This window comes from Temnothorax nylanderi, unplaced genomic scaffold, assembly GCF_030848795.1.
Source record: "Temnothorax nylanderi isolate EJ_2023f unplaced genomic scaffold, tnyl_v1.0 TNYL_tig0041_pilon, whole genome shotgun sequence".
In the NCBI taxonomy this organism is placed as follows: Eukaryota; Metazoa; Arthropoda; class Insecta; order Hymenoptera; family Formicidae; genus Temnothorax; species Temnothorax nylanderi.
Genome location: NW_027249103.1, coordinates 1,087,010 through 1,112,002, shown reverse-complemented (window position 1 = coordinate 1,112,002; position 24,993 = coordinate 1,087,010). Strand labels below are relative to the sequence as shown.

At 37.7% G+C, this 24,993-nt stretch overlaps 5 protein-coding genes and 1 long non-coding RNA gene across 8 annotated transcripts; 4 read left to right on the top strand and 2 right to left on the bottom strand.

The window, feature by feature from the left end:
- The first annotated feature begins 255 nt into the window (after nt 1-255).
- Nucleotides 256-6,278, top strand: LOC139771591 (uncharacterized). The gene is made up of 8 exons (XM_071704471.1): nt 256-769; nt 924-1,221; nt 2,028-2,181; nt 2,273-2,415; nt 2,561-2,760; nt 3,494-3,881; nt 3,969-4,199; nt 4,632-6,278. The coding sequence occupies exons 1-8, from the start codon at nt 680-682 to the stop codon at nt 5,075-5,077; spliced, it is 1,950 nt and encodes a 649-aa protein (XP_071560572.1). The 5' UTR covers nt 256-679; the 3' UTR covers nt 5,078-6,278.
- On the bottom strand, nt 6,035-9,725 carry Rush (rush hour). Of its 3 annotated transcripts, none has more exons than XM_071704490.1 (8): nt 9,397-9,725; nt 8,770-8,834; nt 8,261-8,398; nt 8,062-8,125; nt 7,527-7,652; nt 7,306-7,412; nt 6,962-7,222; nt 6,035-6,681 (listed from the first exon to the last, which is right to left on the bottom strand). In XM_071704490.1, exons 1-8 carry the CDS (start codon nt 9,410-9,412, stop codon nt 6,652-6,654), a joined length of 807 nt encoding a protein of 268 aa, XP_071560591.1. In that variant the 5' UTR covers nt 9,413-9,725; the 3' UTR covers nt 6,035-6,651. The 3 variants fall into 3 exon arrangements, with proteins under 3 accessions (XP_071560591.1, XP_071560594.1, XP_071560593.1); XM_071704493.1 differs by having other exon boundaries at nt 7,527-7,583; XM_071704492.1 differs by lacking the exon at nt 9,397-9,725 and adding an exon at nt 9,079-9,371.
- A 197-nt stretch (nt 9,726-9,922) lies between these two features.
- Rnasek (Ribonuclease kappa) lies at nt 9,923-11,409 on the top strand. The gene is made up of 2 exons (XM_071704494.1): nt 9,923-10,306; nt 10,732-11,409. The coding sequence occupies exons 1-2, from the start codon at nt 10,238-10,240 to the stop codon at nt 10,954-10,956; spliced, it is 294 nt and encodes a 97-aa protein (XP_071560595.1). The 5' UTR covers nt 9,923-10,237; the 3' UTR covers nt 10,957-11,409.
- Nucleotides 11,410-11,539: 130 nt separating this feature from the next.
- On the top strand, nt 11,540-15,410 carry LOC139771595 (major facilitator superfamily domain-containing protein 12). The gene is made up of 8 exons (XM_071704483.1): nt 11,540-12,067; nt 12,149-12,576; nt 13,154-13,361; nt 13,465-13,673; nt 13,764-14,126; nt 14,227-14,383; nt 14,486-14,607; nt 14,696-15,410. Exons 2-8 carry the CDS (start codon nt 12,270-12,272, stop codon nt 14,800-14,802), a joined length of 1,473 nt encoding a protein of 490 aa, XP_071560584.1. The 5' UTR covers nt 11,540-12,067; nt 12,149-12,269; the 3' UTR covers nt 14,803-15,410.
- Nucleotides 14,609-19,332, bottom strand: LOC139771601 (uncharacterized). Its single transcript, XR_011717929.1, has 2 exons — nt 19,193-19,332; nt 14,609-17,803 (listed from the first exon to the last, which is right to left on the bottom strand). It is a non-coding gene; the product is annotated as an uncharacterized lncRNA (long non-coding RNA).
- On the top strand, nt 17,607-23,948 carry LOC139771588 (serologically defined colon cancer antigen 8 homolog). The gene is made up of 9 exons (XM_071704466.1): nt 17,607-17,815; nt 18,308-18,445; nt 19,051-19,384; nt 19,477-20,254; nt 20,376-20,614; nt 21,210-21,321; nt 21,532-21,649; nt 22,963-23,039; nt 23,123-23,948. The coding sequence occupies exons 1-9, from the start codon at nt 17,607-17,609 to the stop codon at nt 23,641-23,643; spliced, it is 2,526 nt and encodes an 841-aa protein (XP_071560567.1). The 3' UTR covers nt 23,644-23,948.
- Nucleotides 23,949-24,993: the final 1,045 nt, after the last annotated feature.

Below are 24,993 nucleotides of genomic sequence, written 5' to 3'. Positions count from 1 at the left end.
GTCGGCGAAGATCCGCGCGTAGTACGTCCGCGGGCGTTTCGATCGACGAACGAATCGAACTTCCACTTCTCTGTCCGTCTCTCCCGTTTAGGAGCCCGTCGCGAAACCGCCACGTGGTGCTTGCACGTCGGCACGACGTTCACTCGCCGCGCGAAGGACCCGTGAAGCGAACGGCGAACTCACAAAAATGGTCGCCGAGCGTAATATACGACATTCGTCCTCTTAGGGGCGATTCGCAATGCGCCGCCCGCGCGCGTTTTCCTCAGTGACGATCCGCATCGCGCGCGAGATGCGGCGAAAGAGTCGACGAAAGTGGGCCGAAAGGGGGTGCGAAGCCACGGCGCCGCTGATTGGTCAAATTTCAATCCAATCCCTGGTTTGCCCTGGTTTGATAAAGTTCTGTAATTCACGATCGCTCCGAGAGAGGTCTTCGCCGTCTTCCCTGCGCTGCCGTTAAATGTTTGGAATAGTTCGAATGTGTTGTTGTTCGAATTACAATCGGGCTTGAATGTTTTTTGAAAGCTTTTATTTCGCGTCGTTCCTAAAGTTTCCGCGCCGATCGAGAGAACGTGTCGCGAATGAGCGACTGGCGCGTCGCGTACCGCATGATTAATATTAATTGACGCTGGGTTTTTCGTCGCTCGCGGTGCGGGAAGCGGGAAGTCTCTGCGTGCAAAGAATGGCTGTCAGCGCGTCCTTCCATCGAAACGTTTTTTTATTGAATCAGTTGGTCCCGCCAGATCATGACTTCCAAAAAGTCTTTCGCGAGGTAAACACCTTTACTTCTCTCTGTTGATTTATCTTCTCTGTTGTTATCTCTCTCTTTTGCCTTTATTTACTTTCGGAACTTATTTTCCGTACACGTCACTTTCCTCGGCTTTTACCGGTAACGATGTGACACAGCAAAGATTTGTGTGTTGCAGGGAATGTTCGACAAGCCAAATACTGCGGGATTTATATATGTCTCGCATTATCTGCTGACGATATACGACTCGGAACGTTTTAAAAAGTTAGTCGAATGGCCAGTAATTTGCAAGAAGACTGAGACCCAGTATCGCAATAATGTCAAAGACTATTTGAACGTCATTGCGTTGGAGAATCCCGACATAGGATTCCCACGCGTGGTCACTACGCACTTGCATCACGCAAGTGGTACTAAGTTTATGTCTATAATGTGGAAACTGTCGCAGCTTGCGCTGAGGACGTATATTACGCGAGACGGTAGGTATCTAAGAAACGAAATGTTAATAGCTCATAATAGTGGAATCTGTCGAGAACAAATCTTCAAAGTGGCTGCTGCCAATTTTGTTGATAGAATGCTAGCAGAAATGTAACAATCTGCTAACAAAATACAATAGATTGACTGCAGAAATGGAGCGAAATCTGTTTCACTTAAATGATTTATTTAAATATGTATTTAAATAATGTATTCCACTTAAATGTATATGAAATAACAGATTCTGTTCGGTTTCTGTCAACAATCTACTGTCAGATTATTGATAAGCTCTACCAGCAAAGCATGAATTTTATGTGAACACATGATGCCAGACCTGTTGCAGTATTTAAGCGAATTTGCTGCCAATCCATTGTCATACTGCGGACAGTTTGCTTACTGGGAGTTTATACTAAATATTAGTGGTTTGTCAACAGATACAAGCAGAACATCATGGCAGATTGACATTAACATAAAACTTACGTTCCACCAGAGTTTGTTGACATAGTCTGATAATAGATTGTCAGCAGAAACCAAGTAGAATTTATTTTGCAATGATATATTCCAATTTTTTTACTCCAAATTCTGCTTGGTTTTTATAATTGATCTGCCATCCTATCCTGTTAACAAATTCTTTTATATTTCTGCTGATGATATTTGTAACAAACACTTTGCAAAATCTACTTTTGACAGATTTCGCTATCTGAATAGTTTTTTATTAGAGACAATTGATATTGCTTGTATAATTGTTTATATTTTTATAAGCAAATAAAATTCTGGTCATAATGTATCCAGTTATTACCTATTGTTTCAGGTGAATACGAAGTTGTATTTACACCAAAGCCAGGTCTTGCAAGTGACTTAGTTAAAACGTACCTACAGCGGTCCAAGGCAAATGTCACTTGCGACACATTGAGTCGTCATCGAAATTTCGTACAAATTGAAAAAGCTGCAAATTTCACATTGGCGTAATACTTTTAAACTCCTCTTGATGTAGTAAGATACAACTAAGATTAAGATCTACTACAAATTCTCTAAATTCTTTTATTCTTCCTTTAGAGAGGAGAGAGAACATCTGGCTAAAGTTAAAGCAGAATTGTTCAACAAAAAACAATCTGTGGCAAAACATGTGTCTGCAGCTCCTGTTGGCGAATCTGTAAAGCAATATTTGACGAATGTCGAAACTACAGAGATCCTATCAAGTTAGAATCATTTTTTAAATATTTATTTTTATGTTATATTTTATATTATATTATATTATTTGTTATATTTATTTCTAATATATAACTCTTGTCGAGAATCTTTCACGTTGTACGCATGAAACTAATGAACGCACATGGGTTTTAGTGTGGAAAAATAGTTTAGACGAAAATATACAATACATACGAAAGCGGAACGTGTTATTGAAGGATCTAGAAAGAGTGTGCGAGAACATAAGTGGCATAATATCGAACCTATCGAACGATGCGAAAGCACTGGATAGCATGCAGCTGGAAAAAGTCGATTATTCTCTGATATCGGAATTACCGTTTCCACCTGAAGTACAGGTAAAGTTGAATATTAAATGAGTAATTGTATATCACACAACTTTTCTCATATTAATCAACTTTCTTATATTAATCGACTCTTATATCGATCAACATTCTTATATTATGTTGTTGGAAGTTTTAATCGGTCCCCTTGGGGTTACAATTTTCATCCACCACTACTCTTCTCCTCTCACTTAACACCCTCTTTGGACAAATGGCTTAACGTCTCTTTCCGAAAGACAGAGCCCAGAGAGTTTTCTCCGCGCGAGAGTCCATTTCTCGCGCGGAGGGCGCAACTTTCGGAAATAAATGTTTACGTGCTCAAGTGGACTCGAACCTGGTTTCTCATAGCGAATTCGGGCGCTTGCACTAGTGCACACTGAGTGCGCACTAAGGCTTGTTCTTAATCAATTGTTATATTTACAGATCATCTCAAATACTTCTTAGTCTGTAAAATGATTTGTACAGCATCCATATAGATATTACAGATTGTTTTATTGGCTAAAAAGTTTTTAAATGTGTATTTAAATGACTTTAAATATAAGAATAGATTATAAACAAGCCTTAGTGTGCACTAGTGCAAGCGCCCGAATTCGCTATCAGATTACGAGTCTGGCGTTCTACCACTAGACCACACTGCCGCCCCAGACATTCTTATATTAATCAAATCACGATTTATTTGAAAAATAATAAGTATCACAAATGTATATCCGACATTTGATATTCTATCAATTTTATGTTTTTTTTTTAGCATTATCTTTATCACTTGTATAATGATAACAAATTGGTATATCACAATTTCATTCTTCTGCTCACTTTGGTACTAAATCAAATATATCAATGGCTAAGGAGAGGAGCCTTAGTAGACCTATCGCAGTGTCTCTTGCAAGTGAAGGCGAGTTCAGAAGACATGAAATCCATGTGCAATGTATTCAAAATTTTCTTGGCAAGCATGATAGATTCCACGGAGGAGACGCAAAGTGTTTTATGCGCGAAAAGTATAGAGCGCATACCCGAAGAAAATGTGTTGCCCTTCGTAAAAAGCGTACTCCTTATGCCCTCGCCTATTATAAAAATTAATACTAATTGCGCGAACGAAAGAAATGATACACAATTATTGCAATTTACTCCGGGTGAAAGTAAGTTCGAGATCTAAGAAACAACTGTAGATAATAATGTTTTAAATGATCGTTATCGTAATTAATATATTATTCGTTCTTTTACAGTTACACATAAATCATTATTTTCGAGATACATGCGGCACAATCAGAATTACACGCCAGATTTAAAAACGAAATTCGTATCGCGCATCAACATCGACACTATATCATCGGCCAGTAATGAAAAACAAGGATTGAATACGCGTTTTATGACACCTAAAGTGAAACAGTTCTGTAAGAGAACAACAGGAAAATACTCCCGATTATTTTCTACATGCATGAATAAAAATATAAAAGGTATGTAGAAATCCTGTTTGTGATAATACTGTTATTGGATTTTTTAATAATTACATCAAGAAAAACAATATGAAAGGATAATAACTAAAAAGTTACTAAAACTAGACAATGATTATTTTATAACGAAGGAAATGAAATGAATTAAACAACATACTGTTGAAGAAATCTCATTATTGATCCTCTTTTATATTTATACTTCTTTAAATTCGTAAACACATTCTTTTTGCGTTGTGTGCTAATAATGATTAGGTTCTGGGTGCAGGTCTCTGCAGAGTAGTGCAGAGTAGAATTACATTGATTTATTTAATTTTGACATTTATATATAAAATATCTATTTCAAGAAAGTTCAACAACTTTTTGATTGTCACCCTGGTATATATCAATAAAATTCAAGTTATATTCATATACTTATAGTAATATTTATTTATGTAGCCAATTCTAGCATGATGTCTCTGCCATCTACCGCGCTAGCCAATTCTACCATTGCAAATACAATAGAAGAAGCGTCCAGTTCATCGGATCTTAATTTAGACACCATAGCAAAGGGTTTTTTCAATTGGAGCGGAGAGTCTCTCAAAGCTTCTTCCTCATCTGTACAATTTACTCCGATAAAACGAAACGTCTCACAAGTTATGCCTCGACGACAAGTGAAAGATAAACTCGATCGCGAAATTAAAGTAAACAAACCAGAGTTTGACGAATTTACAGAGATACAGTTTATAAATGATGAGAGCAAGGGCATAGTTGTAAAACATGAAAACGGTTCGAGAAGGCGGTCCATTAGTGACTTGGTGGAACGTTACAAAGACTTAGTGGTAGCTAGCAATTCTGTTTCAGTAAAGTTAGAAAATAAATGCACAGAACATGAAGTTAAATAACGAAAAAGAAAAGGAAACGAAAATCTTTTTCATCTGTAAATTTTTCGAAGCGCAAGATTTATCAATAATTTCCATCATTAAGAAATAATGGAAAATACTAGTTGAGAGTTCACTTAGTTTATTAGTTATTCATTAAAATCTATGAATAACAAATGTAAAATTTGACATCTAACGTACAATATTTCATACGAATAATTCAGTATATTTATGTGAAAATGCGTGATATGTTTTGTTTCTTTAAAAAATAGCTTGTTCTAGAATAAGATGTCAATAAGAGACAATACAAAAGTAATAACAAGTTCGTTTTCTTAAAGATCTGTAACAGACCCTGAAAACTTGCATAACGAAAGATTAAAGATTTCGATATACTTAGGCGCTATAATAGTATATTCTTCTCAAGAAGAAAGAAAAAAAAAAAGACACGAGTTGGTACTAACATTTTCTATTTCGTGTAGTGGAACTTACTGTATAGTTTTTATAACATATTTATATGTATTTATATATTATATAGTTGTAGTCATGAAACATTATATTATCATGGTACAGACTAACATATATTGTTACAAAGTAATTTTATATAAAACTTTAAAAATGGTCTTCTGTACAAATGATATATTTTCGCCTTCTTTATCTGATTTCTCGTATCAGTGCGGTTTAGATAATGGCATATTTTATCTTATATATAAATTTAAAAACACTTTTTGCCTATCGTTTATACATTAATTGAATATTTTTTCCTCGAGATTCTCGGTATATCAATTCTAATAAACTAGTTAAATCTTTTGGTTACTATTGCCGTCCAAAAGATAATGTGTTGTTTACTATTTCATCAAATAACACTCTTAAATTTATAATGATACAACAAGTTTATTCACAGATATCATGTTTGTGGAGTGCTACGTATTTACTTGTAACGTAGTTGCAATAATAGGTAGAAAGAAATGTATACATTAAAAATGAGTTTTTACATTCCGAATTCTATGTTGCATTAAATGTTACATCGTTTATTTATATATGATATTGATCAATAATGTAAAAAGGCACAATGGTGGCATATATTCTTAATATACGTACATTGATGAATAATGATGAAAAAGGTTTCAGAAAAAGAATCTAATTATAATTAGTCGTTATATGTAATAACTTGTATCGATCGTTATTTAATTGTATTAACCAATTACAAAGCTTTGTTAATTTCTAACTGTGCATTTCTGATTCTTTAGAAAAAATATTGGTACTTCCTTTTGTTTTTTTCAGTCATCTATACATTTTTACTATTTCTTATTTTGTGTTAATAAAATGCAAGATTTTTATTACTAAAAATTGCAGATGTGTAAATTAGATATATGTATAATGATAGTGTTTGTGAATTTTGGCGGAATTTCACGTCATACGTAATCATCTTTCTTTTCAATCTTCCTTCTAATGTATTGTTTAGAAATATTTCTCGAATGATATTTCTATAAACTTTTCCTATTACTGATAATATAGTTCAATATTGATTTTTAAAAATAATTTTCTGTAGAATTTTCGTATCTCTTTTGTATCTCGTTCGGTATGATATACAGTCATTTTCATCGGCCGAGCGTGGAATAGAATTTAGGCTGCAAGAAAAAAGGAACATTCTCATTACATATAATACATTATTAGTTTTACAGTATATATGTATAAATATACTACATAACATATTAAAAATGTAAGATCTCATGATACTAACATTTCTATAATAGCGAACGAGCAATACATATATAAGAATAACAATAATTAGTAATAGCAAAAAAATAAACATATTTTGTTATAAACTCGGACAAATGACATACATATATGGATAAATTACATGAACATTAGTTTATATCCAAAATAAGAAAAAAAATTCTTAATTACCTCATCGTGATTCTCCTCCTTATTTCCGTCATCGTCGTCTCCAGAGCTGTCCCCTCCTGAACTATCAGCGGAATTATTACGTTGCGGGTCTTTGTTATTTAAGCCATCCCCGGCAGTCGTGGGTATAGCTTTGATTTTACTAGCAGCATCGTAACATTGTAAACAGACCCTGACAGCTTTACCATTTCCTTGCCCAGGCAATAATAGTTTTTTATTACTGCATGGACCACAAACTACCGCTCCGCATTGCCTACAGTGGTGCTGAAATGAAAAGTTGTTGGTTCAGTCTTTCAACAATTATCCGAATTAATTAAATTAATAAAAATGTTTGGTTCTGTCATTACCCGTCTGTTTAATACTGTGAACTGTGTTTTATTGCAGTGCATGCAAATTGTGGCTTCATTATCTGGCACCCAAACTGCTGCGTGGACTTCGACAGGCTTTTTGCCACCTAAAAAATACAGAAAAATAAAAAAGATAAAATTGAAGTCGTATATTCGCAGGATTTGGAGACTCTGTTGTCTTGGAAAATATGCATATTTATAACAAGTGAATCCTTACTTACTTTTTCTTAACAAATCTTCGATACATTTTGTGATATGTGCCATCCATTCTTGCTTTTCTGTTGGAGTAGCAGCATAAACAGCAAACGACTTTGTTACTGTCTTAATGAGCCATCCATTACGATATTCTATAAATAATGATCCAATACTATACTAACATTTTCTAGATATAAATACGTATGATCTCATTCGATTATTGATCCATATATTAACTTGATTGAAAAAAAAAAAAAAAAAACTATAGTAAGTGCATCATTATTTCTCTCAAAAACAAAACTGAAAATATGCATCTCTAAAGTCTCATTTATTTTTTGGAAAGAAATCATCTCGTGGGCAAGTTTCCTCCGATTTCTAGCAAAACATGTTAACATCGACGTTTATGGATTTCTTTGCACGTACTTTTGAAATCTTCCTTCTAAAGGTTTTTCAAAGTATTCCAATTTCTTCTAAAGTATTTTCAGAGTATACGTAATATGGGTGGAATAAACAGAGGTTGCAGTGCGCATATAAGTGTATTAAACAATATAATGTACTTACGACCCTCGTCCGCTAAAGACTCTAACTTTACCTCCTCCAATGGTATTATATGTTGCTTGTTGTACTATAAACAAATCATTTTCGTTATTATCAACATTGCTATTGTCCCTATTATCATTTTGTGTTGCTTGTTACATACAGAATTCACTCTGTACGTCATAAGCTTTATCTGTGAAAGATAAATACTTCTTCAACGTACCTTTTTCTTATTAATCACGATATTGCCATAGACCAATATGTCGTTGAAGAGGAAGAACTGTCTAGGCTTGGGCTTCTTCCTGCACATTTTCGTCAAGACCCCTTCACCCACCAGGACTCGGCCGGGTACTGCGAGCGGCTGTGAAAAGAATATCCATCAGTGAGTCGTCACTACAATTAGCTACAAGCTTCTTCTTCCGAGCACAAGATCTGGCGCTTGATTCCCCAAATCGGGTTTGATACAGCCATTGATAACCAATGTCAAAGTCATTAGGAAAGTACAAATAAAGGATGATGCAACACTAATCAGACACAAATTATGAGGTACAAAGTTAGAAACGTTTCTGAGTGTGTGTAATATTTCACTGTGTCCACAGTGTTGAATTTGAGTCTGTAAATTTACTAAGCTCGAATGACTGTGCACGGATCAATCTTTTCTGCAGGTGTCAGATCTATAAACATTTGAGAAACTTGTGCGGAGTAAACTACACTGGCATGGATCTCTCTTACCTGACCCGACCCGCCGAAGCAGTTTTCGACCATCGCGATACGCCTGGCATTGGCCTCGCTGTTTACTGAAACAGAAACCTCCCCGGGGACGGGGAGGGGAAAAGATTAACGCGAGAGCACATACCGAGTGTCACGCTCGTAACACACCCACGTCCTCGAGCGAAAACGTCCGAGGCTCGTCCTTTCTGGCTGCACCTCTCACACCCCCGTCGAAATTCCACCTCTCTCTCTCTCTCTCTCTCTCTCTCTCTCTCTCTCTCGCGCGTCGACGTCGACGTCGTCACGGTTTCACGCGTGGAAAGAACGTACCCGAGAGAAACAGGGGGTGGAGGGAGCGTGCGACCAAACAGAACGGGATTACTGTCCCAGAACTGTCGGGAGCTGTCAAAAGCACACGGCCCACCAAACACGGGGGGGAGGGGAGCGCCCGACAGCCTCCGTGGACCGTTATCCCCGCGCGCGTAATCGCGCGAGAACGAGGGGGCCGCGCGCCACGGGGTCCGCCCGTTCGCGACCGCGGGACGCGCGTGGCCCTCCCCGAGTCACCCGGACCACCCGGGCGGCCTCGCCTTTTCGCGGGCCGCCGCGATATTAATTAAATGCCAGTAAAACGAAGCACGAACTAACCCAATCGGTCGACCATGATCCCATGAATCAGGGTTGACAACAGCAGGAAGCGTGAATCACGTCCAATACGTAAGCCCCGCTCTGAGCCGCTGAGCCCCGCCGTGTGCGTTGCGTGTCGGTGTTCGGTGGTGTTCGGTGCCGTCGGTGGTCCGGACTCCGGCGAGCCCGCTGATTTCACTATTTATCCCACTCTTTCCGATCGGAGGAATTCGGCTCGGTTCGTCGACGTCCAGCTGTTTACGACGTGCGTACGATCGAGACTATCGAGAGAGACGAGAGTATAAATGCCGATAAATATATACCGTTCTATCGTACATAGCGTAATGAAGTTAGGCCTGTTCGTTTTTTAACTGAACTTGTTGGCAAAGTTCATCTTTTCTCTTCATCTCTCCAAAGTGAAAAGAAAAAGAGGAAAGACGAACTGCGCAAGAAGTTCAGTTAAAAAACGAACAGGCCTTTTGGCTGTACTCTCGCGCCGAGTTTCCCCCTCTTCTCTTTGCGGACGAGCGATCGCGGCCAATCCAGGCCAATCGCCGGAGGAGAAGGCCCGCGACTGCCCGCGAGTGCCCGCGACGTGACCCGAAGGCCCTATCGATAAATATCGATATCGCTGGCGCTCGAGGCGAACTATCGAGATCGCTGAACGTCACATGATTACAAAAACCCTCATCGCGGTGAATGATCACGACGGGCGATCGGCCGAGGGTGTTAGGCAGCACCTGGGACACCTCCGTTCACGTTCACGGCTAATTACTGCTGATCGCCGAGCGTCCGCGCGAAACAACGGACGGGCCGCAGTTTGGTTAGATTCGGCCACCCAGTGCGGACAATTTCGGTCAGGATGAAGGTCTGCGGGCCCAAGTACGCCCTGTGCGGCTTAGTGCTGTCCGTTTGGGGCATATTCCAACTGGTGAGAGATAAATCGCGCTTCTGTAGGTGTATTTGTGTATCCAGGGATGAAAATTTCTGGAGTACGCTCCCCAGTCAAGCTTGTCGAAAACAGGTTTCGCTGAACCTTCGCCAGAAATTTTGTCGTTGGAACGCCAGTAGAATTATAACGGAATATGACAATAGCTGATTGCCAACAGAAATCGAACAGAAAATGTCTTTTTATCAACATTTAAATGATGTGTTCCATTTGAACGGTTATAAAATGACATTCTGCTCGGTTTCTGTTGGCAATCAGCTGTTGGATTATGTCGGCAGGCTCTATTGGCAGAACACGAGCTTAACGCTGACGCAGTTAATGTCAATCTACTACAATATAATCAGATCTATTGGTAACCCGCTAGTGTAGAGCTAACATTTTGTTTACCGGATCTTTCTCATCCTCAGCTTTTCATGGGAGTATTTTTCTACGTCCGGAGCGTAGCGCTGGTGGAGGATCTCCCGTTGGGAGAGAAGAACTTCACCTCGATTGATGAGTTCTACAAAGTGGTGGACCGAGGATACACGCAGAACGCGTACAACTGCTGGATCGCCGCGTGCATCTACGTCCTCACCTTCCTCTTCTCTGGCCATCAGTTCTATCTCAATTCCAGATCGTCTCTTAGTGTATAAGTAAAATAATGAAGATGTTACACAATAATGACGCGCTACCGCGGGTCCGATTTGTAATAATGTACATCTAGAAAAATGCAGCTTTCAAGTTAATTTCAAAGCTGAATTATACAGTTATCCTATAATCGAGTTGTTATCCAAGCACAATGTAACCCAGATGGAATGTCTGTGTTCCAAGTGTTCATACGCAAGTGCAGAAGAAGTATTTTTTGCCACCTATGTGTATATTATTCCATATTTCCATGTATCAGTACATTATATATATATCAATATAGCTGAAGAAGCAGCATAGAGATACAAAAAAGGGAGATTATGTAATTCGCAGTGGTCTTGCTATGTCAGAATTTATTTTATTCATTGGTAGTGATATATATTTTAGTCATCGGGTTTAAATCCCGCCTATACTGTTACATATATTGTTAATATGATTTAATAAACTAATCGTAGACTACAGTAGCGTTTAATTCTTTCGACTAGATAAGTTGGATTACGTTGCAACATGTTAATTTAAAGTTCCGTTTTTTTACACTAGAGAAAAAAGAGAATGCAATACTGGAAAACATTCGTTGATATTCGTAAACAAATTTGTAATTCGTTTAAGCTTCGTCTGCGCTGCTTATTTCTTGCAATCTGTTTCATCCGGTCTTTCTTGCTTTGAAGTTTCAGGCGAGATATTTTAGTTTTATCCTATCCTTGGGGCAAATCCGAAAACGCTGTGTCTTAAAACGGAATAAAGATTTATAAATCAGAAGAGGGACGCAGGTGAAACGCGATCCTTTGATTATGTTATCGTCCGTCCGCGAGGCGTGTGAGAATGAGTCACATCGTCACATGGCTGCTCAGGCTGCTCACCGCTCCTCACTCCTCACGTCGAACTGTCGAAGTAAATGAGGTCACAGACAGGTACACAGCGGAACAACATGACGCTCGGGAGAGAGATTTGACAGGTTAGGACCGATGTCTCTATCTCGAACACCTTTGACTTTGATAAACGGGCTGATTTGGGCTGATTTTCGTTCGCGTGACGTCGGAAAGGGAAGCGACGACGTGACACGACGACGACTGTCCGCCGTGTTGCGGCTTTCTTCATCCTGTCGTCGGATTACGCACGGTATGTATATGTCTGACTCATCGATGACGCCGCAACGATATATCTGGATATATCCTTTATTAGTAATTTAACGGTCATTAGGAGTCCGGTGCCAGACCTTTCCCTTCCGTCAGCGAGGACACCCCGAGAGGGAAGAGGAACGTGAGGTCGCGCTTCGCGAGAGAAGCCAGCTGTTTATGCTCAGGAACGATCATCCGTCACGATGGAGCCCGGCACGAGCAGCTCGATCGACGATTATACGGAGATAATACGGAAATTGCCTCTTTACTTGAGATTAGGCTACGGCACGGGTCATGTGCTGAATGACATCTGCGCTTCCATGTGGTTCACGTATCTGCTGGTCTTCTTTCACCTGGTGCTAGGATTCGACCCGACTCTGGCCGGCGTTGTGCTACTCATCGGTCAAATAGCGGATGCCCTGGTCACCCCGTTCGTCGGTTTTCAGTCCGACAGAAATGACAATTTTTGGTTGTGCCGATACGGCAGAAGAAAGACCTGGCACTTATTAGGTACCTATTACTTTTAATCGTGTTATTATCTATCTGCTTATCTTGTCTATTCTTGTTACTAACATATCTAGTCAGGAAGTAAAATATTGGCGGTACGCTGGCAGTTTGCCAGAAAGTACGAGCAGAATGTTGCCCCCAGGTTGGCATTGAGTGTGTCCGCATTAAGCTTATGTTTTGCTAGAAGAGCCTGTCGACATAATCTGACGGTAGGTTGCCAGTAAAAGAAACCAGTAGAATCTGTCATTACTTAACTACTTAAATAATATGTCCATTTAAATGGTTAAGAAGTGGCACATTCTGCTTGGTTTTTATTGGCAATTTGTTGTTAGATTGTGTGTCAACGGAACGCGAGTTTAATGCACATGTAGTCGATGCCAATCTGTCGCAATATTCCACAGTGAATCTGCTGTTGTGTTTTGTTAGCAGATTCTGTCATAGTTCTGCTGGTATTTTGTGAAGATTTGTAGCACACTTTACAAAATCTGGTTTCAACAGATTTAGCTATCTAGATTATCTAGAATTAGCTCTAGATCTATGCTTTTGTTTCGCAACACTGCAATAATTATTTACTTTGCAGGCACTATTTGCGTACTATTGGGATTCCCATTTATATTCTCGCAATGTATAGGCTGTGAAAGTTCGCATCAATACGCACAGCTAGTTTATTATGCTGCTTTCGTAGTGATTTTCCAATTTGGTTGGGCAGCGGTACAAATATCGCATTTGGCCTTAGTCCCAGAGCTTACGCCTGCTGAGCACGAAAGGACTGAACTTATAGCTATAAGGTAACTGTAGAAAAGTCATTGAAGAAAGCATGTGTGCAACATTTATTCAATGAAGATAATAGCGTGTATAAAACAATCTCTAATTCTGTATCATATTAAACAGGTTCACATTTACTGTCTTCTCCAATGTTCTTGTTTACTGTATTATGTGGGGTGTACTACATGTAACAAGCGATCCATATGACGTTCAGATTGGACCTAATGACATTCACAAATTTCAAAAAGTTGTTCTAATTGGAATAACAATTGGATTAGTAGCATCCGTTATCTTTCATGTAGTTGTTAAGGAAAGCGCTAATGGCAATGCTAATGGTAAAGAAACATAGTTATTTCAGGGTTATATATTCATATGTATATATGTATACATGTAGAACAAATAACAAATTGATGATATCTTTTTAGGTAGCCTTTTGCATAGAAATAACAGGACAGCATCAGTATTATTGAAAGATATTAGATTATATCAAGTAGCGTTCGTCTATATGCTTACGCGGCTATTCATTAATTTGTGCCAAATTTATATACCTCTATATTTACACGAGTCGTTGAATATGCCTGCGACGTCTCTGGCTTACATACCATTGACAATGTATTTAAGTAGTTTTTTAATGTCTTTAATCATAGAGAGACTCAATACAAAATGGGGTCGAAAAGTCGCGTATTCTATCGGTGCTCTGTTTGCGATATGCGCCTGTATATGGATACAGTTTGGCAAGGGTGACATGTATATTAAATATCAGATCTATGCTGTAGCTACGTTATTAGGTAATTCGTGTACATAATTTTTAACAAGATATAACACAAATGTAGGATCTTATAAATTTAGGAAACCTAAAAAATGCTAACTAAATTCGCAATGTTTCAGGTTCTGCTGGTGCAATAATGTTAGTGACTAGCCTTGGCGTTACCGCCGATCTAATAGGAAAAAATACTGATAGCGGTGCCTTTGCCTACGGAATTATGAGCTTCGCAGATAAGCTTAGTAACGGTCTGGTGGTTATGCTGATTCAATACTCAGTAAAGTTAGTAAGAATATCTAACATATATAAAACTTAGTTGAATTTTTATTACTTGAAAAACCACAAATTGAAAGAACCGCCGCTTTAACCGTGCTTGCCTTTCAGGCACTTTTCGGCTGGTTACGCTAACTATTACTACAGAGACATTCTTACATATGTCTGCGGCGTGTCTGCGGCATTTGCTTTACTGATGATTTTATACATCAAGCCATTCTCCCGTACCATGGGTATGTTTAAAATGCATTTATTTAGTAACATATATGACAATGATTATAAATCAATGTTCAACCATGTAAATGCGAAAAATTATTTTAGTCTTTGATACGTTACGCAACGACGAGGATGAAGGTTTCATAGAAACTCCAAATGCGATTGACGGAAACTCAATCTCTTCAAACCAATCACAAGCCAATGTACATTGATGATGTAATTGATCTATAGTTTGTAAATATCATAAAATATGGAATTTAGAGATATTGATATTTATTAAGAGAAAATAAGCGGTGCTTGCTGTATAGGCTATGATGTATGATATAGTAACCAAACTACTATCTTTTTTACTTGAAATCGTTGATCTTATCGTTGATATTATTACAATTTAATATATTTTAACGATATACATATATATATGTATATTATTGGGATTTATTTCATGTTTTATTAATAGATTTATTAGTTGCTTTTCCATTTACATCAAAACTCAAATAATTCTCACTTGTGACGTCAGTTGAATGCACGTTCTTTTTGCATGCTGGCAAGTGAGATTCAACTGAGTTTTTATCCACAATCGTGTGCTTTAATGAATCTAATAGACTTACATTTAAAGTGAGGCTATGAATCTGTATTGTTATGCGATAGCTTTGTCACCAAAATAAGCAGGTACAAAATGATATGTCTTACCTGAGTATAAAATACTCACATAACTGAGTAACTCAGATAATTTGAGTGTAAATGGAAAACAACTATTATAACGTAAGAGATTATATATATATTGTAAACAATTTTTGAATTAAATATTTTAAATTTTTAATACTGTTATTATTTCGAAATTAGGTATACCTCGAGATCACATCTCAAAATCATATGGAATATATAAACATATTTGTTATACTCTTCTAACTTTAATGCGATTGAATTTATGTGCGTATATTGTACTTTAAAGGTAAGTGCACTCATTTACTTGAGACTATATATTGCACCTCGTCACGCAAAGCAATAGAAGCTTGAAAAGTAATCTAAACTTAATATTGAAGTAATTATTTTACTCTAGAATTATTTTCATTATATTTTCTTTTCTCTCGTTTGATTTATTTCTGAGTATTTTATTTTTTTATCATCCTTTTTTTATTTCTTCGTTTCTATTATATGAAAAAGACTGTCATAATATTATAAAGTTAAAAAATGATGAAGTAACTGAATTAATATAAGACGTAGTGATATAAGAAAACTTTTCTTATTGTAATATATTTAAAAGTTTATTAGTCTTCTCAAGAAACAAAATTGATTGTCTGTATACTATCCTTAATCTCTGATTAAGAATAACCAGATGTTTTTATACCGTACTTAAAATATTTCTCAAGAAACAAAATTGATTGTTCGTATGCCATATGCTTTGGTTATGCAATTAATATTTCATTTCATTATTCTAAGATGTTTAAAAGTAAAAAGTTAACTTTTTCGACATTCCAAGTTATTTGAATGTTGGAAGGAAAAAAAATCTTGGAAATATCAGAAAGTAATAATTAACAGAGGCAAGTTTCTTTAAACCTTTTCGATACGATAGGTGCGTTCGTGGAGCGCGCTATTAACGCTATTGCATTATTCTATCTTTATCGCTCATTAGATGTAAAACAAGAATACAATTATGCAATAGCGTTAAAATAACGCGCTCCGCGAATGCACTCGATAGCAGTCGACTAGTCGAGCTAGTATCAACAGTATGTCGACTGTTGAATTTGAAACAAAATACGCATGAATAAAATATCACATTTCGGAACGATTTACTACATGGTGCTAACATATTATACTGTGAACAGAATGATAAGTCTGATGTTTCGAAATTACCTCAATAAACTTTTAAATATCTTACAACGACAAAAAAGGCGACATTCTCTTATATGATTCTACGTCTTATATTAATTCAGTTGTTTCACTATTTTTTAACTTTATAATAATATGACACGAAAAAACAGGCTCTCACACACACATTTACCTGAGCCTTTCATTCATATTCGTTCCCAAAATGCATCTTATTTCTTTTTACTGTTTTTTTTACCTGTATATTTTTTTACCTATATACTTAAAAAAATAGACTTATTGATTTTCTAGAATCTAGTAGGTCTGTCTTAGGATTGCCTGAACAGTTACCTATCTTCTTAAATAAATCATATTTTTCATTGTCAGTTGTTGTTTTACATATAGCATTGTGTGACGATAAACATTTATGATTCATAACATTACATGACACATAATTTTCTACATAATTTCCCTTAATCCTTAATGAAACATATTTAAAACAAACAAAAATAACAAATTGTAAGTTAAAAACGAACAAAGAGAAAGCTGCAAATCAACAGTACCTAATTTAATCTATCCAATTACGGTTTTAATATCATAAACTTTTAAATTTTAATGTGGTCTCACGGTTTCGCTTTGACTAAAGAAAGGGTTACGAAACAATTATCGGTTTTCCGGTAATTTAATACAAGTCTCCTGTGTCCCTGATAATTATCTTCTTCAACGCAAACTGTTCTCATCTAAATGGTTTCTTAACGAAAACTTTATTCCCGTGAACGTCGTCGTCGTTGCGCATTGTTGATCATTCTGTTTCCATAGGAATTCGCACCAACGGGACATGATGTCAGGGAGCGATAGCACCAGCATTCGCCCACCCTCGTACCTCGTCTCGTCTCGCCGTTACCGAAGGTATGCCCCAGGTTAATAAAAGTCACGGAACGCCGTACGTGTCGGCGGTGGTACGACCGCGGTACGGTGCCGCTTGTCCCCGCCGAGGGGCCTATATACAAGGGTCGGATGGTACCATCGCACGCGATCCACCACCAGGCTCCTCCAGTTACAAATGTTGATGCGCCGTTCGATTTTCTTCCTCGTCGACTTCTCCCTGGCTGGGAGAGGCGTATCATCGATTGGCCGGTCGGCCGACCGGCGTGCGTTCTTAGAGGGTTGAAGCGACGAGCTGCTTGATAAAGGGTAGAAAGCACTTAGAATGCTGGCGGCGAACAGCGCCTACGGTTGCCGCGACTGTCGTCAATTTGTACTTGGTAGCGCGACGAGTATCGCGACCCTCGGCAACCCGGGTACGGCACGTCCGAAGTTCTCCCCGAGGATCACCACCAGATTGAAAACGTCACCCGGCTGCATAGGTAGTTACACGGATCCGGCGTGCGTCGCACGTATGAAGCGCTTGAAGAACAGGTGAAGTTGGAATTTATTTAATAATTTGATTAGTCGACTAATGCAAGAGGAAAACCATTTTATGTACATACGGTGTCTGTGTAATATAGTAGCGTGATGAACATTATTATGTGATACTAAATATTATTAGTACGGTATTGTATAGTTAGTAAAAATATCTAAAAAGATACTTCTCAATTTCTTGGAATGTTTAATTTACAACGTTGATTATTTTTGTTTGAAATTTATTTTATTCGACGAATTATACATTATATTATTATTCCGTTATCCAGATAGTCAAATCTGCCGAAGACAGATTTTGCAAAATTCTGAGAATTTTATTTTCTAAAAATGTCAGAAATATAAATATGTTGATAGATTCACCGTAAAATATGCCATTTTATAACTATTTAAATGGCATAGTCCATTTAAATAGACGTTTAGTTCACTGGGTGTGTGCATATATGTGTAATACATTTGTCTAACTGTGCGAGAGAAACGATTATTTTGTAGAAAAACAAATGGGACTTCAAAGTTGGATTTAAGCAAGAGGAAACCGGCGGATTATATGGAGCTGGCATATAGGGAAGCTATCTCGAAACTGAAGTATTTGTTAGCTGAATCGTACGCTCCAACGGGAATGTCTGGAATGTAAGTTGACGAAAAAAATGTATAAATAGTTAAATGATCAAATGATCGATGCCGCAAATAAAATTAAAAAGAATAATAAAACTTGTATATATAAACTTATAAATTTTCACGGGATAAAAATCGGAACAGATTGCTGGAGAGAATTGTGATTAATATAATTTATAATTATATATATATATATATATATATATATATATATATATATATATTTATGTGAATATTTAAATACACTTTTAGTTTATAGGAGGCCTGTTAAAATTTAATTTTGTATTGACTGCACAGTCTACAATTAAAATACTCTCTCTTGCACTGTATTATTATTTAATAGACTTTTAACTCTCTCTCTCTCTCTCTCTTTCTTTTCCTTCTTTATTTCCTCTTTCCCCCTTTCTCTATCTCTCTTCCGAATTATTTCATAAGTACAATTGATTAAAGAAGATGCCATTTTTGATCGGGTTGAATCTTCTCTAATTAATTGTAAGATTCATATCGGTCCTGTTTCACTTATTATTCTTTATTCCGTAAGTCTTTTACTTTTAATTATTTTTTGTGCATATTCTCTCTTACGGATAATAAAGTAAGATAAAAACAATTTCTATATGCAGAAAGCAGCGAAGTGCTCGCAGCATATACAAAAGCAGTAATCCGCGAATTAGTGAATCTGGAGAGGATACCGACGATCAAAGTATGATCAGTGATAGTTTCCGAAGAAAGGATCTCTCCAGAAACGCAGCTTTGAACACTTACCCGCCTCTCTCGAAAACTATTCAGTCGTCAAAAGCGTACAGTAATATAGCGTTGTCAAGAGCCGATCTTCAATCCATTCCTCCGGAGTTAACGTCCTTTATCGAACGGCAGGAGGATTATATCGAGCAATTGGAACGAGAGTCTCAATACTGTAGAGATGAGCTGATGAATCTGTTGAGCAAAGTTCGCGAGGTATAACTTTCTTCCAAATTGAGTAATGCTGAGCTGCAGCTGAGCAGAAATGGGCGCGATAACATTTTTCAATTACCATGGGCTTTTCATAGGTCGTAGCCGAAAACGAGGCGTTGCATAGCAGGAATCAAGTTGCATTGTCCAAGTGCGTTTTGCAAGATCATAAAGATCGCTGTGGGGTGAATCACGAGTGTCACAAGCAAGATGAGAGTGGTCACGTTGATAATACTTTAGAATGCAAACGGGAGAAATTCTTGGAGGGACCCAGTATAATGTTCGAGTCGAGAATCAGCGAGCTGGAGGCGCAATTGACCCAGGCCAAACTGGAGTTACGAAAGGCGCAAGAGGAGAATCAGGCGAACTTGAAACGTTTGTCCGAGGGCGGTTCGAGCGAGAGCAACGCCGAATTGAGGGCCGAATTGGATAAGGCTCTGCGCGCCAAGTACGAGGCTGAGATGAAGCTGGAAGAATCGCAGAAGCTGCTGTCGGTCGCGCGGGGTAAGGAAACCGAGGCGACGCAGAGAGCGAGACGGTCTATGGGCGACAGGCAGGAGATCGAGTTTGAGAGGAATCAGAGCGAGATGGAGATTCGGCGATTGAAGGACGAGTTGGAGAGGCAACATGAGAAGCTACGGGAGGCGGCCCAGGATGCGAACAGACGTATAACCGAGGAGAGGCAGCAAGTGGAGCGCCGATACAATCAGCAAATCGAGCAATTCACCGCCGATATCGCGACCCATTGGGAGACCACCAACAAGTCGCAGCTGGAGTCTGAGAAACAGCGGCGAGAGATAAACGAATTGAGACGAGAATTGTCACAGAAACAAACCGCCATGGACAATCTGAAAAAAGAGCTGCAAAATAAGATATGTAAGTTTATGTTGCCCGAACGACAGTGTAGGGTTTATGAATAAATTTTAAAAACCGTAGGAGATCTATTTATTTTATGTAAAATTACAAACTAAGAAATATTCTCAATCGGTTTGTTTAGCCACCTTACAGAGCGATCTTAACCAAGCGTTAAGCGAGAAAGACACGGCGGAACAAGAGGTCTTAACTGGTAAACTGGCGGCCGAACGAAGCGACCGGCAGGCTCGTCAGGAGCAGAGTAGATTGCAGGCAGAGATAAATTCGTACAAGCAGCGTCTGGAAAGAGCGGACGCCGATCTGGTACATTGCAGACGAGAAAACCTACGACTGTCGGAGCAAATAGCATCTTTGGAGAAAGAGGTGACTATCTTAAATGTCACTTTAGTCAGTCAATACGTATATTATGTGTAATATAAAATAAATCATAGAGTATCCAAAAGTTTCCCGAATTGTTTAAAAAAATAGCATTTTTGTATTTATTTTTGTATTTTATACTTTTAATTTCGTATGAATTTTTTCGTTCTTTTCCGTAATTTTCTTTTCATGGAATTATCTTTAAAGTCATTTCTTGAGGATTGCGACAGTCTCAGCTGAACAGTTTTAAGCAAGTTTATTTAAAAAGAAACGAAATTTTACACACTCGCTGTTTTTTTCCAAATATCAGTTAATTATTTCCATTTCACAAAAAGATCACCAAATACAAATTGCATAGTGCAGAAAAACTTCTGAATACGACACGATGTTCTCAGTATAATGCCACATATAGCAGATACTGAAGTCTCGTGATATTTAACTGCACAACATTAAACTGGCTCCAGTTCGCACGAGAGATTTGAATTCCGGAAACTTTTGAGTACCCCTGGTAATTAAAAGAGATATAAGAAACACTGATATAAGAAATTTCAGCGAAATATGTAATAAGATATTATAAAATAAAGTCCTCGTATGTTTTCAGATCAGTATGAGTAAGATTGTACGATCCGAAGAGAATCGTAGCGAAATTACGCCTAGATTGGAAAAGGAGAAGGAATTAACGTCCATGGTAATGAATATGGAGACTAAGCATGGTAAGATATCGCCCTAGGTATATGCCTATGTTAGGTATATTGTCCGTGTAAAAGTGTTATTGTTGACAATTGACTATATGGACTTAAGAGTACTATCTTTATGTGTGAGAAATCGGCATGCTGACAGTATATATGCCTAGCATAGGCGGAGATTGAGATTTAGTCAATTAACAATCGCAACAGGCTGACCAAGGCAACCAAATTTCGCAGCTGCCACGGTGGCGGGCCTAGAAGACGCCCTGAGTAATCAGGCCACGCTCGTCTCGAGATTGACCGCCGAATGCCAATCTCTCACACAGCGTTTGGAAGCTAACAATCTTAAACACAAGTATATTCTTAGTCCGACTCGCAGAAACCGAATGAGAAATATATAAAGCACGTAGCTTCAGGGGGAAAACCACTGCAGCGATCGGAAAAATAAGGGTCCCTTGTGAATTTTATAAAAGAAAATTATAGTTCTTAATAAAAATCGGTTTTGACTTGAAAGTACATATTTTCATGCACGTACAAAAAAATCAACACGATAAGTTAATTTGACTGGTTGGTAATTTTTCGGCCAAACGGTTGATCTGAAATCAAAAAACGAAAAGGATTCTTAAAATATAGGTCCCTAGCTATGTTTGTACTTAGGAGATTTTTAAATTTCAAAAAATTATACAAAAGTTATACAAGTTTTTAAAAAAGTCTATTTTTCATCTTATTTTTAGCCTCTTTTTTGCACTTTAAAAATTCAATTTTCAATTTTATTTGACAAATATTTCACAATTTTTCTGGTCTCGATCGGATCAATATTTTTCGAGATAATTTGCCAACCAGTTTGAAAAATATTGTTTCGAGATAAACGCGATCATAGTTTCAGATTCTCTGTCTAACAGAGCTCTTATAGAATACTGGCAAAATAAATATACAAAATCGAGATCCCCGAAGGCTCTGAAATAAAGAGGACGAGTATAAACAATAAGTTCGGAAGATCCCGAAATAGGAGGAATTCGTAAACTTGTTCCGTGCCTACCGGCTGCTTGACCGCTCGGGCGCTCGGAGTTGCTTCACGGAAAAATCTACATTGTCAATTCTTCAAATTTTGACACCAAACTTTCAGAGGATATTAAAATAAAATCGTTTTTTTTAAATTTCAAAGTGGTTTTTCCCCTTCAGGCTGAGCAGACGTTTTACTTAGCTTAGTTTTCATTCTCTCGATTAGTCAGACCCAAACACGGATAGCTTGATTTATAGCCCGTATCAACACCCGTTGTTACGCGCGCGTTTATTACGATGCCAATTAGTAGATAAGAACGCACCACTTCTCACTATATATATATATATATATCTGGGGCTATTCTGTGTTGACAGAGGGGGTCGTTGAGAGAGATGCGACAACGGTTGGGCAAACCGCTTCCCCTTCGAGCAAGAAACGTACCGTTAAGGTTGATCTAAAAGTAAAAGTAATTCCGAAAAAGAAGTCCGACACCTCCAAAACGTCTCTATCAGCACAGTAATAGCGAGAGTGTGTCCTAACGCAAATGCGATAATTACATTATTACGCTCGATGTGACATTGATTTTCCGCTAATATAGTTGAAACTTAACTTTTGAGTATCTGTTAAACCCGTATCTGTTAAATCCGTTTACACGTTTATCACAGGGAAGAAATGGCCGGCTTACAAAGCAACATAGAACACTTGTCAAGTAAAATACAAGGCAGCCTTGTAAGTCACGCAGGTATTAATTTTTTCAATTAATTCGCACGTGAATCTATAATTCAAATTCGTCGCGTACGTCGAGTAACAAGGATTACCTTCCAGGAGGAATTGTTGTGGAAGCTAACGATGATACTGGAGCTTTTCATTATAACGCTACGATGGATTCAGTAGTCTCGCCGCATACGAACGGGTTGCCGACTGGTGCTTCAGCGTCACGAATGACCCATCAGGAATACGATACAGCGAACGGTCAACAAGTGGCGGGTCAGGGCCGGCCGGAAATTCAGTATTCGAACGCGCCGAAGAAAAACGACCAAATGCAGGGCGACTTGTATGACTTATCGAGCGATCAGAATAACTTTGCACCGAGTACGGCGGAAACTGCGGAGGTGTATCAGCAGCAAGGAGACGTTCGAAATAATGAACAGTACATGGCAAATGATCCAAACATGGAAGCTTACATGATGGAGCATGACCATAATCAGTACGATGAATACGATCCTTCGCAGTACCCAGAAGAACAGTATGTTAATGGCAACCAGTACAACGTGATGACGGATCAGACGGAAAATAATCAGACTGTCTCTGACGTAGCCAGAACCAGTACTGAAACTCTGCACTAAAACATAATCTGTATCAATGACATACGCACGCATATAAATATAACGCTAATGGGCGAAATACATAAAGTATCTCTATTATATAACAAATGTCCTGACTGACTGACTGACTCATCAACACCCAAACCCCTAAATCTAGAAACTTAGAAACATGAAATTCGGGGAGTATATTCCTTCTATGACGTAAGCACTCACTAAGAAGGGATTTTTAGAAATTCGACCCCTAAGAGGATGAAAAGGGGTAAAATATGTGTTACTGTAGTGAAGCACGGGTATCAAGCTAGTATAGAATAAATGTGTAAATCGAATCTGTTAAATTTCTTCAGTTATTTCCAAACTTCCTCTTATTCAAGAGTTTACATTCGTAAACTCTCATCTCTCCCTCTTCTTCTCTCTCTCTCTCTCTCTTTCTTACAAGGCAAATTTTTTTCTCTCTAACATCGTAACTTTATATTTAACTTCATAATATATAACTTCGTATTTAAGATTATAATAATTTACGATAGTCTGTACTTCTATAATGATAAATTATCACTATGCATTTTTAGTAAATATATGTATTGCTAAAAATGCGTAGTGTCTAAAAGTTATAAATGCACAAAAATTGAAACCTTAAAAATGAAGCACGTAAACCCGCCTGTGGAGGAAATTAATTAAACTTCATAAATTTTATGTAGATTTTTAAATTAAATATTCCACGTGCTGTTTTTAAGAATGTAACGATTATTTAATTTTTATTTTAATTAAGAAAAATTGTGAATTAATCAAGGAAAATATGCCTTTTTCGAGGAAATTTGCTTTCTTCTTGACGAAATAAAATTACATAAATTTTAATTTTTTTTATTAATTCTTAATTGTCTAATGCACCCGCGACCGCGACCCGGTTACACGGTCGGTAGGGGAAGTTGTCCCAGTACCGGACAATGGCTACATTTACACCCAGCAACCTGATCGTGGCCTGACCTATATAATAGTCACTTTTAGGAATACATGCTGCACTTGTTTTTTATATTTATTGTTTTATGTAAAAATGGAATTAATACTTTATATCACAAATTGTGGTCATTTTTTATTTTTGTCTTTTTGCTTTAATTTTAAAGGTGTAGAAAAGGTTAAATAGCCAAAATTGAAGATTATAATGACTATATATGATTGTTCGATGTAAAGTTACACATAGGTATGTTTCTTGCTTACTGGGATATATTGCAGGAACAATAGTATAAAATGCTATCGTTTTGAAAGCGTTAGTTCCATACGTGACGCATCGATCGTTTTATCGTGCACTATTAACGAAATTACGTAGATGCACTGTCACGTGTAAGATAAGACAAATAGCAAATGCAACAATGTTTA